We start from the raw sequence: 16,991 nt of genomic DNA on the forward strand, positions 1-16,991 counted from the left end.
CAAAGAAAGTTTCCTGGTCTGCTTACTATAAAACCCACCTGAGAAAAATAAAATTTTGCAGCTTGATCAGAATACTGTCTTGCTGTCAATTCTTTGTGTCTCTTGTCCCTTTCATTCGCCATTCCTCCTTCTAGGGTCTCTGCTGAAGATCCCACTGGCCAGGACACAGTGGGAATGTAAATTAGTATAGTCTTTATGAGAAACAGTACAGAGCTTTCAAAAATGTTAAAATATAAAACTACTGTGTATTATCCATATGCCCTTTCTGGGTATATTGCATACCAAAGGAAAATTAAACCTGTGTATCACAGCATATCTGTACACCCATGTTTGTCAATATATTATCCATAGTAGCTAAAATAAGGAATCAACCTTGTTTTCCATTAACAGGTAACAAAAATGTGGCACAATGGAATACTATTCAGTTTATTCATTAAAAAGAAAAGCAATATCCCATCATCTGCTGAAACTGGAAGGAACTGAAAAATATCATAGGATATATTCAAAATAAAAGTAAGCACATATTATTAGTCAAATGAATTATAAAAGATGAAAATTTTTTACACATGTTGCTTTATCAATACTTTATCATTTCTAGAATGCATTGCATTCTGATTTAGCTGAAGACAAATTACATAATATTATTGGTTTCCTTTTAGTATGGCAATTACATTTCTTAAGTACAGTGTTTATAATTACATCAAAAAGTTTAGGAAAAGAGTAGGATCATACTATAACTTGGGAAGATAGCTACCCTACTAGATGGCTGACATTAGATAACTCAGAAGTCCCCTTTCTTTAACAGGTTTCTCCTAGTAAAGTAAGAAAAAACTTCTGTTTTATGGAATGGGAAGGAAACAATGTAAAACAAATTTTGATACAATACTGTTGTGTTGATACAAAATTCTGGTAGCAGGGTGCCAACTGTACTCATAATCCCAGTGCTTTCAATTTTAAGCATGAAGCCCCAAGAAACGAGCAGTGTTCAATACATCATCTCTTGTTAAATAGCAGCCACAGAGTTGGCGGTAACCAGTGAATGATTCCCTGCCATGAAGGACTCGCCAATTGTCTATAAATAGTACCTGTGAGTGTATAAAAAGAGAAAACAATCAGAACTAGGGCAAATCATAGGGAATCTAAATCAGAAGAGATCACTGAAAGATTGTTCTATGGGTTACATTTGATGAAATATTTTTCTTTTAAAGTTAAGCAAACTAAAGGGAAAATAAGATGTGTCTAACCCCACAGCAGGCTAAATAGCAATTAAAAAGAAAATAATTCATATGTTCTGCACCTGGGGAGCTTATATTCTTTGAGCAACTATCTTTTCTTCAAAGTAAATCAGGTTTCTTCCTTTATAATCCTCAGTTTATTCTTTCTCAATTATATTTTGTGTAAAGCTGAAGATATTTAGATAGAGAATATATCAAGGTTTAAAATGGAATTATTAAGTTGGAAGGATCCTAGTTAAATCCCTTCATCATTAAAGTAAGTGTCTGATGTATAGAGATGGCATGTTGCCTGCTTCCAGATCATCAATGAATGAATGGCACGACCAGGAACAATACCTAGGACTTAAGAAAAAATTTTTTTCTTTGTAATATGGTGACACATATTAAACAAGTATCATTCTTCACTGATTTCTTATGGCAAGTTTACTTGATATCTTTATAGAATTTAGGGCCTACCTTTCCAGGCTTCAGTTTGACCCAGAGCTCATTTTCAGGCCTTCTCAACTCAGTTGTTAGGGTTCGGTGTGCTATATACCAACGATGGACAACATCATAAGGCACGGTGTTGATGACAGCCCGGTCATAGTTGTTGTACCTTATATGGAATCATGAGAAATAAAGATCTCCAACACATGATAAAGACATTTACTGTTTACTGAACTGTTTTAGATAATGCTGTCTCTATTTGTTCCATACTTGAAACAACAGTGAAACAATACACTCTTAGGAATACAGCATCAGAGATAGGAATTCCACTATTGGCTGGTCACATTTTGGTTTTTCTTTGGAGACTCTGGGGGCAGGGAGTTAAATTTCAGCTGATTTCTCCAATCTCAGGATATGGTGTTTTATCTGAAGTGTGTTTCACTGAGTAAATACTTACTGGTCAAAGGGTACTAAATCAATAGCAGATTTGAACTTTTTACATTAAACTAAGAAGGACAACATAAGCTGTATAAACAAAGCTATCTTAAAAAAAACCAGAATAAGATAATTCCACAAGTATTTCCTTTTATTGGACAAATTATACTAGAGCATTTATAGAGCAAATATAGAGCATTTATAGAGCAAATATAGCGCAGTAGACAGTTTTACTCAGAGATCTTCATTCAGTCTATTATTTATTCAACACTAGCACTTACATGAGCACCTGCCATTGCCAAGTAGTTTATTAGGAAATAAATATGTAATGATGAACATAGGAGACATGATCTCAGCTTTTGGGAAGTTTATATTCTATTAAAGATGCAAATTTATAAATGCAACAAATATAAATAAGATAATTTCAGCTAGCTACAGATGCTGTGTGAAAATACCATGATATGTGTTTAAGGGTAACTGGAAAATTTGTTTTTGGGTGCTGAAGGAATTTTTGGAGAAGTGACACTGGAGCTGGTGCTTGTATGAATAGAAATCAAGTATATGACAAGCTGAAGGAAGTGCATTAGGCAGAGAGAATAGCAAAAACAGTCTTGGGATACAAAGACATTTTATTATGTTTACAGACCACCAAGCAGGCCATGTGGCTTGTATTAAGTAAGCAAGGATAATTATGATTGAAGAAATTAAATAGAGGAAGTAGCCAGGGGCAAGATTATATATGTAGTCATGAAGGGTGTGGTAAGGCCTTGGACTTTATCTGCTTACTATGAGGACCACTGAAAATTCTTAAGATGTTTTTCTGTTCAGCTGTGGTACGCATACCTCTAATCATAGCACTAAGGAGCCACAAGCAGGTGGATCTCTTTCAGTTTGAGGCCAGCTGAGGCTACATAGTTGTACCCTGTCTAAAAGAAAAGGTAATGTATTTCTACATTGGATAAGGGAAATTAATTTTTTATTGAAGTATACTACATATAGAAAACCACACAAATAAATCTTGATAAATTTTCATGATGATGAATGGCATTCAAATCACTACTAATGAGATACACCAATTATTGCCAGAACATTAACATTTTCTTGAGCCTCTTTCCAGTCACACTCTTTCTCCTACCCAAGGGTAACTACCATTCTGATTTCTATTACTAAACGTTGTTTATAAAAAGTTTCATAAAAATGGAATCATTTGGTATTTCTTCTTCTGTGTCTGGCATCTTTCATTTAATATTACATTTATGAAATTCATTTGGTAGTATTCATTATTGGTGCTGTATGGAATTTAATTGCATAACATAATTTATTCATTCTACTGTTAATGAACATTTGAGCAGTTTCCACTTTGGAACTATTATAAGTAGTGCTTCCATGAACATTCTATTACTTATCTTGGTAAATGTATGTATTCACTTTGTTTGGTATAAACTTAAGGATGGAATTTCTGGGTTGTAAGGTATGTGTTTTGGAATATTAGTTTAAGATGTGTTACATTTGTTTATGTTGTAGAATATTAGTTTAAGATGTGTTATATTTGTTTATGCTGTGGAATATTTGTTTAATGATAAAAACATGTGTTGCATTCCTTTATGTTTCATTTGTTTAACTCTGCAAAGCTATGTTACTTTGCTTGCCTAAAACACGCGATTGGTCTAATAAAGAGCTGAATGGCCAATAGCTAGGCAGGAGAGATAAATAGGTGGGGGCTGGCAGAGAGAAGAAGAAGAGAGATGAGGGAGGAGGGAGAAAAGGAGGAGAGGAGGATGCCAGGCGCCAGTCATCCAGTCACACAATGAGCCATGGAGTCAGAAGAAAAGAAAGACACATAGAATAAAGAAAGGTAAAAAGCCCAGAGCCAAAATATAGATGAGAAATGGGTTAAGCTGTGTTAGAAAAGCTTAATAGAAACAACTCAAACTAGAGCCAGACATTCATAAGTAAGAATAAATCTCCACGCATTTATTTGGCAGCTGGGTGGCAGGCCCCAAAAGAGTGAAAACCAACCAACTACATTTTGTCGTTCCAATGTGAGGCTCAAATTTCTATAGGGCCTGAGAAAGCTTAAAAAAAAGAATGACATGGCTCCTCTAAGAGTTTCTGCTGTACAGTGAGCCCTTGAGCAGCCAGTACATTAAGTAGGAACAAAAATCTAAGTTAAAAAATGCCTTCTATAGTTCAGAGCACTGGCATTCCAGAACTGAGGGATTGAATGCAGTTCCAGGTCACACACCTCCAACTGGGCCCTTTAGGCTTGGCTTTCATGGACCACAGAAGCAGGTGGAGCCAGCCACCAAAACCTTGGTGGAGGTACTAACTGCGCCACTTAGCTTTTTAAAGGCTCATGTGGTCAGAAAAGGATAGAGATATGCAGTAAAGGTATATTCAGATGGGAAAAAAACTCTCAACAGTTTCCAGTGTGTTTAAAAATGTGCACAGGCTTAAGAAAGAAAAGAGAAAGAGTATAGACAGTCATAGAAAGGAAGAGTTTAAAAATAATAAAGTCTTTAAAGAAAGAGTAAAAGTAATATAAAAGAAAAAAGCCACATAACAGTGGGGAATACACAGGGAGTCTGGATCCTATATAGTATTGTGTTGACTTTGAATTTTTTGATTGCTGATAAGCAAACAACAGCTGCTAAGAGACATGGGATTGAAAGAGGGACTGATGAAATAAACCAACCTGGATAAACAAAAATGCATTGCTTTGGAGAAGGTTTTGCTTTTATTTCCACAGGAAATGAGAGGCTGTGGATTCCTTCAGGGTTGATATGGATCAGATTTGATCAGGGAAGACCTCCTGAATCTTGACAGGTGATATCTGTCAACAAAGCCTGGTCTTCCTAGGACCTGACCATTATCTCAATTTTCTCAGGGACCTCTAAAGATGCCTTCAACCAGACAACAGGAAGCAATCTGTAGAACATGATGCCCACATTCCCAAGAGATGGGATGGATGGTTGTTGGTTATTTGGTGGGTTATGGATGTTTGTTATCATTTAGGAAAATATAGGAATATAGGATAAAAAGACAACTATTAATCTCAGATATTATGCACTGACATAGATTTTGGTATATTGTTACAAATTTAAAGTTATTTTTGTTATACTGTACATATGTTTCTACTCTTGTTTGGGGTATTGTACTTATGTAGCTCATTTAAAAATTCAAATGTATAATTAAGAAATGAGGTTAGTAGTTAATCTATAATAATCAAACTTGTAGTCATATTAGGTATGTTTTCAAGGTCAAATACATATATTTTAGACAGATAGATGATTTTTCAAACACTTCAAAGACCTACAGAATATGGCATTTAAGATATTTTAATAATATGGCAATTAAGATATTAATGTTCAATAACCTAAGGTTTTTCATGACAATGAGACACATCTGCTCCTGGCAGCAGCAATTTCCTTCATAAAAGGATGATGGGCATTCAAGAAATTCCATATGGAGTTTGCTTTCAATGTCACAAGGCTAGCCATTTGAGCAAGAAACTGTTCTTGCCTTGACTGCTGACAGTGTGCTGTACAGACTGGACAAGTGAGACACAGGAAAAGGACTGTTGAACTCTGCCAAGACAAGGCAGGACAGTTCTTTGAGATTCCTGCTTCACAGAAGAATCTGCCAGATATTCTGTAGGACACAGAGGAAAGCAACTGATGAGCTTTACCAATACAAGGCAGGATAGTCCTTCAAATTTCTGCTTCACTGAAAAGTCTGCCAGATATTCTAGGCCTGTAGACTGAAGATGGATGTCCCAATGTTGTAGAGGAACTTTGGGTGACTGTCCAGGCAGCCAGATGTCTCTGTTGTTAGGTAATATTACATCCTTCTGGGGTTGTTGGTGGAGTTAAAGACTAAATATTTAGAGTTATAGTTTTCCTTAGTTATGATAGAAAGTAAATTAGGTGTAAAACTTTGGAATCACTAAGATAAGATAGATAATGGAGTATTTTCTCTGACTTTGCCAAATAAAAATGGACTGAATATTGTAAATGTAATTCTTACTTGATAACTGTTTTTGTTGTATGTGGTTTTATTATGTTAAAGTTAAAACCTTTCATTTTTATTTAGACAAAAAGGGGGAAATGTTGTAGAAAATTGGTTTAAGATGTGTTACATTTGTTTATGCTGTGTAATATTTATTTAATGATGCAAAGATATGTTGTATTCTTTCATGTTGCATTTGTTTACCTCTGTGAAGGTGTGTTACTTTGCCTGCCCCAAACACCTGAATGGTCTAATAAAAAGCCGAACAGCCAATAGCCAGGCAGGAAAGGGATAGGCAGCGCTGCCAGGCAGAGAGAATAAATAGGAGGAGAAAGAAGAATGAGAGAGAGCGAGGAGTGAGAAAAGAAGAGGAGGATGCCAGCAGCCAGCCACCCAGCCATATAACCAGCCACAGAGTAAGAAGGAAAAAAAAGACATATAGAATAAAGAAAGCTAAAAGTCCAGAGGCAAAAGATAGATGAGATATTTTAAGAAAAGCTCACTAGGAATAAGCCAAGCTAAAGCAGGGTATTCACAAGTAAGAATAAGTCTCTGTGTATTTATTTGGGAGCTGGGTGGAGGGCCCCCACAGAGTTAAAAAAATAAACTACATTTTACTACAGGTATGTATATTGTCAGGAGACCAGCCTGGTCTACAGAGCGAGATCCAGGAAAGGCGCAAAGCTACACAGAGAAACCCTGTCTCGAAAAACAAACAAAAACAAAACAAACAAAAAAAGAGAAATAATGGCTTCAGATGGCATTTGTTGGTTTTAGTATATAGCATAATTAGAACCAATATTCTTTTTTCCTCATATGTTAAATAAACACCTGCTTAGCGGACCTCACAGGACCACTATCAGTGAATCAAATGAAAGACCATAATGAATAGTGCTTCCTCCCAGGCTTTTAGGAGCCATGTCCATATGAGGAAGACAGTGAGGAAACATGGTGTTGACACTCAATACTATTTCTAGAGGCTTCAGTCCTATATATTTGGTAGCTATATAAATACTATTTTGTTGGCTTATTTCTCTATCCCAGAAGGAAAACTGTTATTAGCCACCTTTTACACATAAGGCAACTGAAACTTGGAAAAGAATGAATCTGCCACAGCTTACTATTTTAGGTAATTGGATCTCTCTAATATTTTACTCATTGTTGATAGCACCATGCAGATAGAATTATCCAATTCCTGTGAACACTTGCTCATAAGGCTATCCTAAAAAAGTATCTATAACAGTAGCTAAAATGAATACAACTGACAGCACCAAGTACTGGTAAGGACTTGAAACAGATGCAACTTTCATCCTTTCTTTATGAGGGTATAAAATGGTACAACCAGTTTGGCAAAACATTATTTACTGAAATTAAACATTCTTGGATTCTATGACATATCTGTGCTATTCTGTGATTATTAACACTGATTATCAAGTTGACAGAATCTAAAGTCACCTGAGAAACAAACTTTTGGGCAAATCTCTGAGGGTGTTTCCAGAGAGGTGTAACTGAGTAAGGAGGCCTCACCCTGAATGTGGATGGCACCATTCCATGGGCCAGACCCCTGAATTAAATATAAAGGAGAAAGTAGGAGGAGCACCAGCATTCATATCTCTCTGCTCCCTGACTGTGGTTTGTAACCTGCTACCTCACTCTCCAACTATGAGCCAGAATAAACCCTTCCTCCCCTGAATTGCTTTTGTTAGGTATTTTGTCATAGCAATGAGAAAAGTAACTAATACACATCCATATGTATTTATGTGGTTGAAATGAAAATATATATTCACAAAAGTACTTTTATGGAAAATTTTATAGCAATTTCAATCATAATGAAACTAAATTAGAAACAACTTAGATATAATTTTTTACATCTTATTTATATCTTATCATTTAAACCAACAAAACAAACAGTGGCTTCCTTTTGGGGCTATATATGCAGGGTCTGACAGGAAAATAGAAAGGTACTTCCTCTATTGAGGATAATATTTTAACTATTGATATAGATTCATGACACAGAAGTATATTCATTTCTCAGATCACCATAAGTTTGTATTTAACATTTTAAAACATTACTATATATACTTTTCACTTGAAAACAAAAAGGTATAAAACCATACTGAACTCTATTTTATATAAATATTAAATTATTTTAGTGTGAGATAGACTCATTTCTACAATATACTTTAAAATGCTTCAAAAAACATGATCAATTGATGGGTGGATAGATAGTGTCTTAGGGTTTCTTTTGCTGTGGTGAAACACCATTACCAAAACAACTTGGGGAGGAAAGGGTTTATTCAGCTTACACTTCCACATTTCTGTTTACCACTGAAGGAAATCAGGACAGGAACTCAAACAGGGCAGGAACCTGGAGGCAGGAGCTGATGCAGAGGCCATGGAGGAGTGCTGTTTACTACTGGCTTGCTTCCTCTGACTTGCTCAGCCTGCTTTCTTATAGAACCTAGGACCACCACCCCAGGGATGTCACCACCCACAGTAGACTGGACCTTCCCACATCAATCATTAATTAAGAAAATGCCTTACAGGTTTGTCTACAGGCCAATCTTATCGAAGCATTTTCTCAACTGAGATTCCCTCCTCTCAGGTGACTTCTAGCTTTTGTTGAGCTGACATCAAAACTAATCATGACAGATGGACAGAGAAATGGACGGTTCCATGATAAAACAAGAATAGTAATATCTTAATGGTAGGAAGTTGGTGGAAGGCTGAGCTTTTCCACAATAAATGATTTTAATTTTCAGTGTGTTAAGGTGTTCATAATAAAATGTTGGACATACTTCTTATTTTATATAGTGGGTATACAAGAGATGCCTGAGGGAGTATTTCTGGGAAGAACTTATCCAAGAAAAATGAGTTACTATTGACATAATTCCTTCTGCCTTCCAGGGTAAAGGTTAGAGATGACAACTTATTTTTAACAATGGGTATGGTTGGTATTATTGAAACTCAAAAACTCATGACAAATAGGTTAAATGACTTGGTTAAGGCTGCAAAGCATTGACCTTTACTGTACTACATTGTTACCTCTTGCAGTTCTTGTCAAGCTGCCTCTGTACTCCACATCTCCTTCCTTACTTCATTACCATTTGATATAATTTATATTATATATTTGCTTTTAAAAAATAAAATAGCTTCTTCTATTAGAATGAGAATTATATGACAACCATGAATTTTCTCATGTTTTTCTCACAATTATTAACTGTGGCATCAAAAGCAGTGCCTGTATCTTTGTAGATACTCAAGAAGTGTTTGTGGAAGAATGATGTCCTGTAGAAGTTAGCTTAAATGGAAGTAAAATAACATAAAAAAATCTTGGCTGCAACATAGAAAACAACTTAAAATCTAAAGCAATGTAGTATGTCCTGGGCAGAATTTGTATAGGAAACATGAGTTGTATTAGTTGAAGCTACAACAACAAAAGGGGGCAGGCCATGCAAAACTGTGTAAGTTATGAGAATAACCTGGTTCTTTGGAAGATACTGAGTGGATCTAGGATTTTCACAGGAGAATGATAAAGTAAGATTTGTATTTAAAAAAAATTACTTTAGGGCCTGTGAGATGGCTCAGCAGGGAAAGTCACTTGCTGTACAAGTATTTATATATATATAAAATACAATATATTTAATAGACATTATATTTATACATTATATAATATATATCTACACACACAGCACACATACGTGCACACACACACACACACACACACACACACACACACACACACACAGGCCTGACTTCGATTTCTTGATCCAATGCTGAAAGAACCAATCCCTGAAAAGTGTTCCTGTGACCTTCACACATATGCAATGGCATATATACACTTACATATTCTCACACATAAACACACAATAATAAATAAAATTTTAAAAGATTTCTCTAGCTATAACACAAAATGTATAGAAGGTGGGTAAGGGTGAAATCAATGGTACTGTGTAGAGGTGATGGTGGTCTCACACAAAAGGTGGTATTGTGAATAGGAAGCCCTGGGTACTTTGAGAAAAAATTATTAGGTAAATCTAGTTAGATTGGTTGCATAGTGTGAGGGAGATAGACTGGTTGAAGGTGGCTTTTAGTTTTTTTCTTTGGGCAATTTAGTGGATATATCATTCAGTGAAACGAGCAAATATGTAGACAGGTGAGCTTAAGGTGAGTGGAGACTCTGAACTAGATTTTGAATATGATACACTGTATGTTCTATAAGACAGCCAAATGATGATTCCAGGAGATAGGTGGATATATTAATCAAGAGCTTGATATATAATAAATATATCATATGGAAGAATAGTTGTTTGGTACTCACCTGATCAAATAGAGCTCTTTATTCCATGGGTAGATATTTAAGACTGGCCCAACCCCAATCATGTGGTTGTGACATTCTCCAACATTTTCAATATACTCATGCTTCAATGGCACTTTGCTGAGGAGTTCAAATTCCTTAGGTGCTTTTTGAAGTACTTGTTGTGCTGCATAGAATCCATCTACTAACAGTGTCCTTCCACCTGTTCCTTCATGTTTAAGACAATGAAATACTTGAATGCTAAAGAAAGCAAAATAAATTCTTTTGTTCAGTGGATAAAAGAAAACATATTGAAATTATAGTATATTATATCAGAAATGATTACTGAACCTACTTTGGTAATTTTAATGAAGAAAGAAATCTATTTCCTAATTGTTTTTCCCTTATAGAAAGTTGTACCTTTTTTACTCTTAAATAATATTACTACATATTTATTTCAAAGATGTATAATATGTATTAGGGTATATATATGCCAGGAAAGACATGGGAATATAGACATGAACAAGATACAGTATCTGTTTTGAAGAAGCTCATAATCTAGTAAGAAGAGATGAAGCTAGTGTGAATAACATTTGAATAAAAAATAAAGTTTTACACAAGATGTAGTGAGCTCCATAAAAAAGAAAAATATTTATTTTAGTAGGAAAGGTGGAGTTTTTGTTGTTGTTGTTGTTGTTGATGTGTTTTTCCATTTGTTTTATTTTGTTTAGACATGGTCCCATGAATACCAACTTGGCCTCAAATTCACCATGGAGCCGACAAGGATAGCCCTCTTAAGTTCTGGGATTACAGGCATATTGCTGTGGATATCACTCTGTATAAATAAAATGCTGATTGGCCAGTAGCCAGGCAGGGAGTATAGGCAGGACAAGCAGAGAAAATTCTGGGAACAGGAAGGCTGAGTCAGGAGATGCTGTCAGCTGCTGCCATGAGTACCAACATGTAAGATACTGGTAAGCCACCAGCCATGTGGCAAGGTATAGATTTATAGAAATGGGCTAATTTAAGATAGAAGAACTAGATAACAAGAAGCCTGCCACAGCCATACAGTTTGTAAGCAATATAAGTCTCTGTGTGTTTACTCGGTTGGGTCTGAGCAGCTGCGAGACTGGGGGGTGAGAGTGATCTGTTCTGACCATGGGCCAGGCAGGACTGGAGAAAACTTCAGCTATAGCATATGTCACCACACATCAATCATGCTGGTGCTGGGGACTGAACCCTGGGCTTTGTATATGGTAGGCAGGTACTCTACCAACTGAGCTATATCTTAAAACAAAACAAAACAAAATTTTGTTTTAGTTTTACTTCTTTCTGGAATGGGGGCGGTATTTGATTTTGTGTGCCAATGTACACAAGGGTAGGTAAAAAGATAATCTGTGAGAGGCACTTGTCTCCTTCCACTATGTCTTAAATAGGGTTACTATTGCTGTGAAGAGACTCCATGACCACCGCAAACTTTTTTTTTTTCTGGTTTTTCAAGACAGGGTTTCTTTGTGTAGCTTTGCACCTTTCCTGGAACTCACTCTAGCCCAGGCAGACCTCGAACTCACAGAGATCCACCTGCCTCTGCCTCCTGAGTGCTGTGATTAAAAGCATGTGCCACCACTGCCCAGCCACAGCAACTCTTATAAAGAAAACATTTAATTGGGGTGTGTAGTCAGAAGGTTCTCTGGTCCTGCCCAGCCCCGCAGTCCCTCAGCTGTTTATAAAATAATTATTCAGAGGCTTAATATTGTTTACAAACTGTATGGCCTATGGCAGGCTTCTTGCTAACTGTTCTTACAGCTCAAATTAATCCATTTCTATTAATCTATAAGTTGCCATGTGGCTGTGGCATTACCAGTCTGCTGGCATCTTGATGCCCCTTCCATGGTGGCAGCTGGCGTCTCTCTCTCTCTGCCCTTCTCTCTGTATCTCTGCTTGGATTTCCTGCCTGGCTTTCTTACCATAGGCCAAAACAGCTTTACTTACTAACCAATGGGAACAGCATATATTCACAGCATACAGAAAGACATCCCCCAGCACTTCCCCTTTCCTATCTAATCAAAAAGGAAGGTTTTAGCTTTAATATAGAAAAATTATATATAAAAACAGTTATCAAGCAAGAATTACAGTTATATCTAGTCTATCCACAGGTGGGGCCAGAGAGCCTTCTAACTATAGGGGTGGCTCGCTTACAGTTTCAGAGGTTCAGTCCATTATCATCATTGTGGTGAGCATGGAGGTGTGCAGGCAGACATGGTGCTGGAGCTGAGAGTGCTACATCTTGACAAAAAGGTAGCAGGAAGTCAAATGAAAGTCACATTGAGGGAAGCTTGAGCAAAAGAGACCTCAAAGCCTGCCCCCACAGTGACACACTTTCTCCAACAAGGCTATACCTCCCAATAATGCCAGTCTCTTTGGGGGCCATTTTCTTTCAAACCACCACATATTACATGGTTTTTAGGGCTCAAGTTCAGGTAATCAGGCTTAGAGGCAAGAACCTTTACCTGATGAGCCATCTTGCCAGCCACACTCAACTTTAAAAATGCCAATATTTAACAATTTAAGAGCATTCTCTAGTTCTCTATGCTACAACAACAGGAACTGCATACTCTTTTCCTTGAATATGCCTTGTTGATTTATACCACTATATTTGGTTATGGTTTGCCTCTTCCTAGGGTCCTTTCTCCATGCTTCAATATCATTCCAGTTCAATTCTTGTTTGTTATTAAGACTAAGCAAAGCTGTTTATGTTTATGGACATCAACATAGACCCTAGCTGTGATGGAACCAAGACCCAGATAGGGCCAGCAGCAGCAGCTTGGGCCCAGATATCACCATGGCCCCAGGTGGCAGCACAGGCCTCTCAGATTGGCATTGGCTCAGCAGCAGCATGGTCTCTGGTCTCCAACATGGCCCCAGGTGGCCGCACAGGCCTCTCAGAATGGCATGGGCTCAGCAGCAGTGTGGTCCCTGGACTCCAACATGGCCCCAGGTGGTGGTCCAGACCCTGGGCAGTCACATATGGCTTTCAATGGTAACAGAAACCACAGATCCCAACATATACACTGGTTGCAGTAAGGCCATGGACCTAAACATGGCCCTTGGCAGCAGCTCAGGTCTGGATGACGCCATGGCCATGGGTGGCAGGGCAGACCACTCAGGTTGGCATGGATCTGGCAGCAGCATATTCCTCGGACCCAACATGGCCACAGGTGGAAGCCCAGAGGCCAGGCATCCTTGTAGCCTTTGGTGGCAACATGGGCCATGGACATTTACACAAACCATGGCTGGCTGCAGTAGGACCATGTTAGTCACTTTTCTATTGCCATGATAAAACCCTATGACCAAAGCAACTTATAAAAGAAAGCATTTAATTTGGGGCTTATGATTTCAGGGAGTTAAGAGCTGTGACCATCATGGTGAGGAGCATAGTAGCAGGCAGGCAGGCATGGTACTAGAGAAGTAGCTAAGAAAGGCTTGCATCTTAATGTATAAGCACAAGACACACACACACACACACACACACACACAGAGAGAGAGAGAGAGAGAGAGAGAGAGAGAGAGAGAGAGAGAGAGAGAGAGAGAGAGAGAGAGAGAGAGAAGAGATAAGTAGGAATGGCATGGGCTTTTTAAACCTCAAATCCCACCCCAGTAATATACTTCCTCCAATAAGGCCATGTCTCCTAATCCTTCCTAAACAGTTCTACCAACTGGGACCAAGGATTCAAATATATGAGCCTATGGAGGGAAGCATCATTCTAATTCAATCTAGCACAATGCTTATATAACAACAACAAAGAAAAAGAGGCTGTGGTTTAAAGTGGGGTGGGGTACATCAGAGGGATTAGAGGGTAGAAAAGGAAGGGAGAAACAATGTAATTATATTTTAATATACAACTTAACAGCATTTTATTGAAACATGTAAAAATATGGGAAAATATACCATAAAGTAAAACAAGCAAGACATATAAGGAAAGATAAAAGAATAAAATCAAGAAGAATCTAAAGGAAATACAATTAAAATGTGAAAAGTAATTTGTGATCATATGAAACTTTCTGTGAAACTTTTAGGTCTGTATTATTTAGTAGTCACTTAAAAATGTTTAACTCAGAAGAGAGGTAGATTTTGTGATCTATAGGTGATAAAAAGCAACAAGATGGAAGCAGTCATTTGGAAGGCTTATCTTAAGTATGAAAGCCTTGAGGAATAGTACCATTATGAAACTCATTACTATTTATAATAAATACATAAAAATAAAATTTATATTTAAAAATATATTGATATTCCGTTTCACTTCAGTCAGAGTAACTATCAAGAAAACAAGATTCCGGCATGGAGTAGGAAGGGGTTCATGAACCCCTACCCCTCACTGCGGAGCTATGGACAGCTGATGGCTTCTATGGGAGGGAGAGACAGTTGTCTTTAATAGTGTAGTTCTTAGTATATGGACAGCACAAATTGGAGTTGATAGGCTATTTTTATAAAAGCCATAAAATTGGGGTCATACGGAGTTAGGGGTGGATCATGGAGGCATTGGAATTGAATATGATAAAAAATACACACTATGAAATTCTAAAGCATTAATACAGCGATTTTAAAACAAGAAAACAAACAAATGCTAGTGAGGATGTAGTGAAAAAGGAACTCTAATAACTACTTCATTCTTGGATGTAGATTAGTACAATCACTTTGAAAATCATTATGGAGATTTCTCAAAAAACTAAAAATTAGAACTAATAGATAATCTAGTTATGTCAGAAAGACTAATATGGTATACAGTTGCTTATATGTGGATATTAGCTGTTAAGTCAATGATAACCAAACTCCAATCCATAGAACCACAGAGATTAGGCATAGAGTAAGGGACTAGGGGAGACTGACAGATCTCCCTAGGAAAGGGAAATAAGATTGTTATGAATGGATGGAGGTACTGGAAGGGAAGGATCAAGTCAGATAGGGGAGAGGATAAGAGAGGGAATACAGGGAGAGACAGGTAAAATTAAGAGCCATTCGAGGGGTAGAATGGAAACCTAATATAGTAGAAACTTCCTAAAATATATACATATATGAAGGTGATCTAAAGGAACCTGCTAAATAATGGGGGAGAAAAAGCCCCAACTGGACATCTATTGTCACCAAATGAAGATTCCAGTACTGGGAATGGATTACATCAAGTTGAATTTTTGGACAAAGGGGTCCCATAGGAATCCCCAAACAACCAAGACTGTTGCCAAGAAAATGGGTTGCTCTCCACATTGACAGCAAGGCCTTGTTACTGAAGACAATACCTACACAACTCATTGAACATGGAGAAGATGACCTGGGGCCAACATGGAGCCTTCACCCCTCCTGACTAGTGTTCATGGTATTAGAAGGTAGTCTGCATGCTACCAAAGGAGAAAGGTAAACACCAACCCACCTATAAATTGTTCAATCTGCAATGGTGTCCTGCCTGCAAGATAAGGTGGCATAAATATTGTAGGACTAACCAACTAATATCTGATTTGATTTAAGGCCCACACCACAAGATAGACCCATAACCAACACTGCTGGGATGACCAAGAAGCTGAGACTAGATAGCCCAGGACCTAGGGCAAAACCAAATATTACTCTTCTACTGAAAGAACACAGCAATAAAATGACTCCTAATGACATTCTGCTATACTCAAAGATAAGTACCTTGCACAGACACCATCAGAGAAGGTTTAAGAGCCAGAGGGGATGGAGAACACCAAGAAAACAAATCCCTCTAATGATCAAAACACATATGAACTCAAAGAGACTGAGGCAGCATGGATCCTGCATGGATCTGCATCAGGTCCTTTGTGTATATATTATGGCTTCCTTTCAAAAGAGGAGACAGAAAGAGTGTAAGAGCCAGAGGATATGGAGGATACCAAGGCAATAGGGCCCTCTAAATTAACAGGATTGGCACACATATGAACTCACAGAGACTGTGACAGCATGCACAGGGCCTGCATGGGTCCACACCAGATGGGGTCCTACAGCTGAAAGGAGAAGTGGACACATGCCCTCATTCCTAACCCTGAAGCAATCGCCAATTGATAACCATTTGCAAATAAGAAATTAGTTTTCTCTAAAGAAGTCTCACTGGGGAAACAAACTACTCTTAAGGGTGGGCTGCATGCCCAGCAGTAGAGGGTCAACAGAAAATGAACTCAATGGCATCTTTAGAGATTTTTTTTGTCTCCTAATGTCATGTCAGGGATTTTTAAATTTTTTTATCTTTTATTTTACTTAAGTTTTTCCTCTATCTTTTTACCCCATGGGTCCTTTGTGTATATATTATGGCTTCCAGTTTGGTGTTTTTATGGGATTCCTGAGTGTGCGAGCGAGTAGGTCTCTGCATCTGTATCCATTTCTTGTGTCTTTTCTTGGGCTCTGTTCCTTCTGTTTGTTTTGTCCTATTCTGGTGAGTTAGTTTTTGTTTTATCTTATTTATTTATCTTAATAATAATTTTTTATTATTATTCCTTAGAAGGCTGTTTGTTTTCTAATGAGAGACAGAAAGAGGGTGGGCCGGATGGGAGAGGTGGTGAGAGGACCTGGGAGGAGCAGGGGG

At 37.5% G+C, this 16,991-nt stretch overlaps 1 protein-coding gene across 2 annotated transcripts in view; it reads right to left on the reverse strand.

Annotated features, from left to right (window-relative positions):
* Positions 1–410: 410 nt before the first annotated feature.
* Positions 411–16,991, reverse strand: part of Tmlhe (trimethyllysine hydroxylase, epsilon) — a 118,256-nt gene continuing 101,675 nt past the window's right edge. For both annotated transcript variants that reach the window (XM_059251305.1, XM_059251304.1), the window contains 3 exons: positions 10,426–10,662; positions 1,692–1,830; positions 411–1,085 (listed from right to left, as the gene is read on the reverse strand). In XM_059251305.1, coding sequence (XP_059107288.1) covers positions 954–1,085; positions 1,692–1,830; positions 10,426–10,662 — 508 coding nt within the window. In that variant the 3' untranslated portion in view covers positions 411–953. The remainder of the gene's footprint in view (positions 1,086–1,691; positions 1,831–10,425; positions 10,663–16,991) is intronic.

This window comes from Peromyscus eremicus, chromosome X (assembly GCF_949786415.1).
Source record: "Peromyscus eremicus chromosome X, PerEre_H2_v1, whole genome shotgun sequence".
In the NCBI taxonomy this organism is placed as follows: domain Eukaryota; kingdom Metazoa; phylum Chordata; class Mammalia; order Rodentia; family Cricetidae; genus Peromyscus; species Peromyscus eremicus.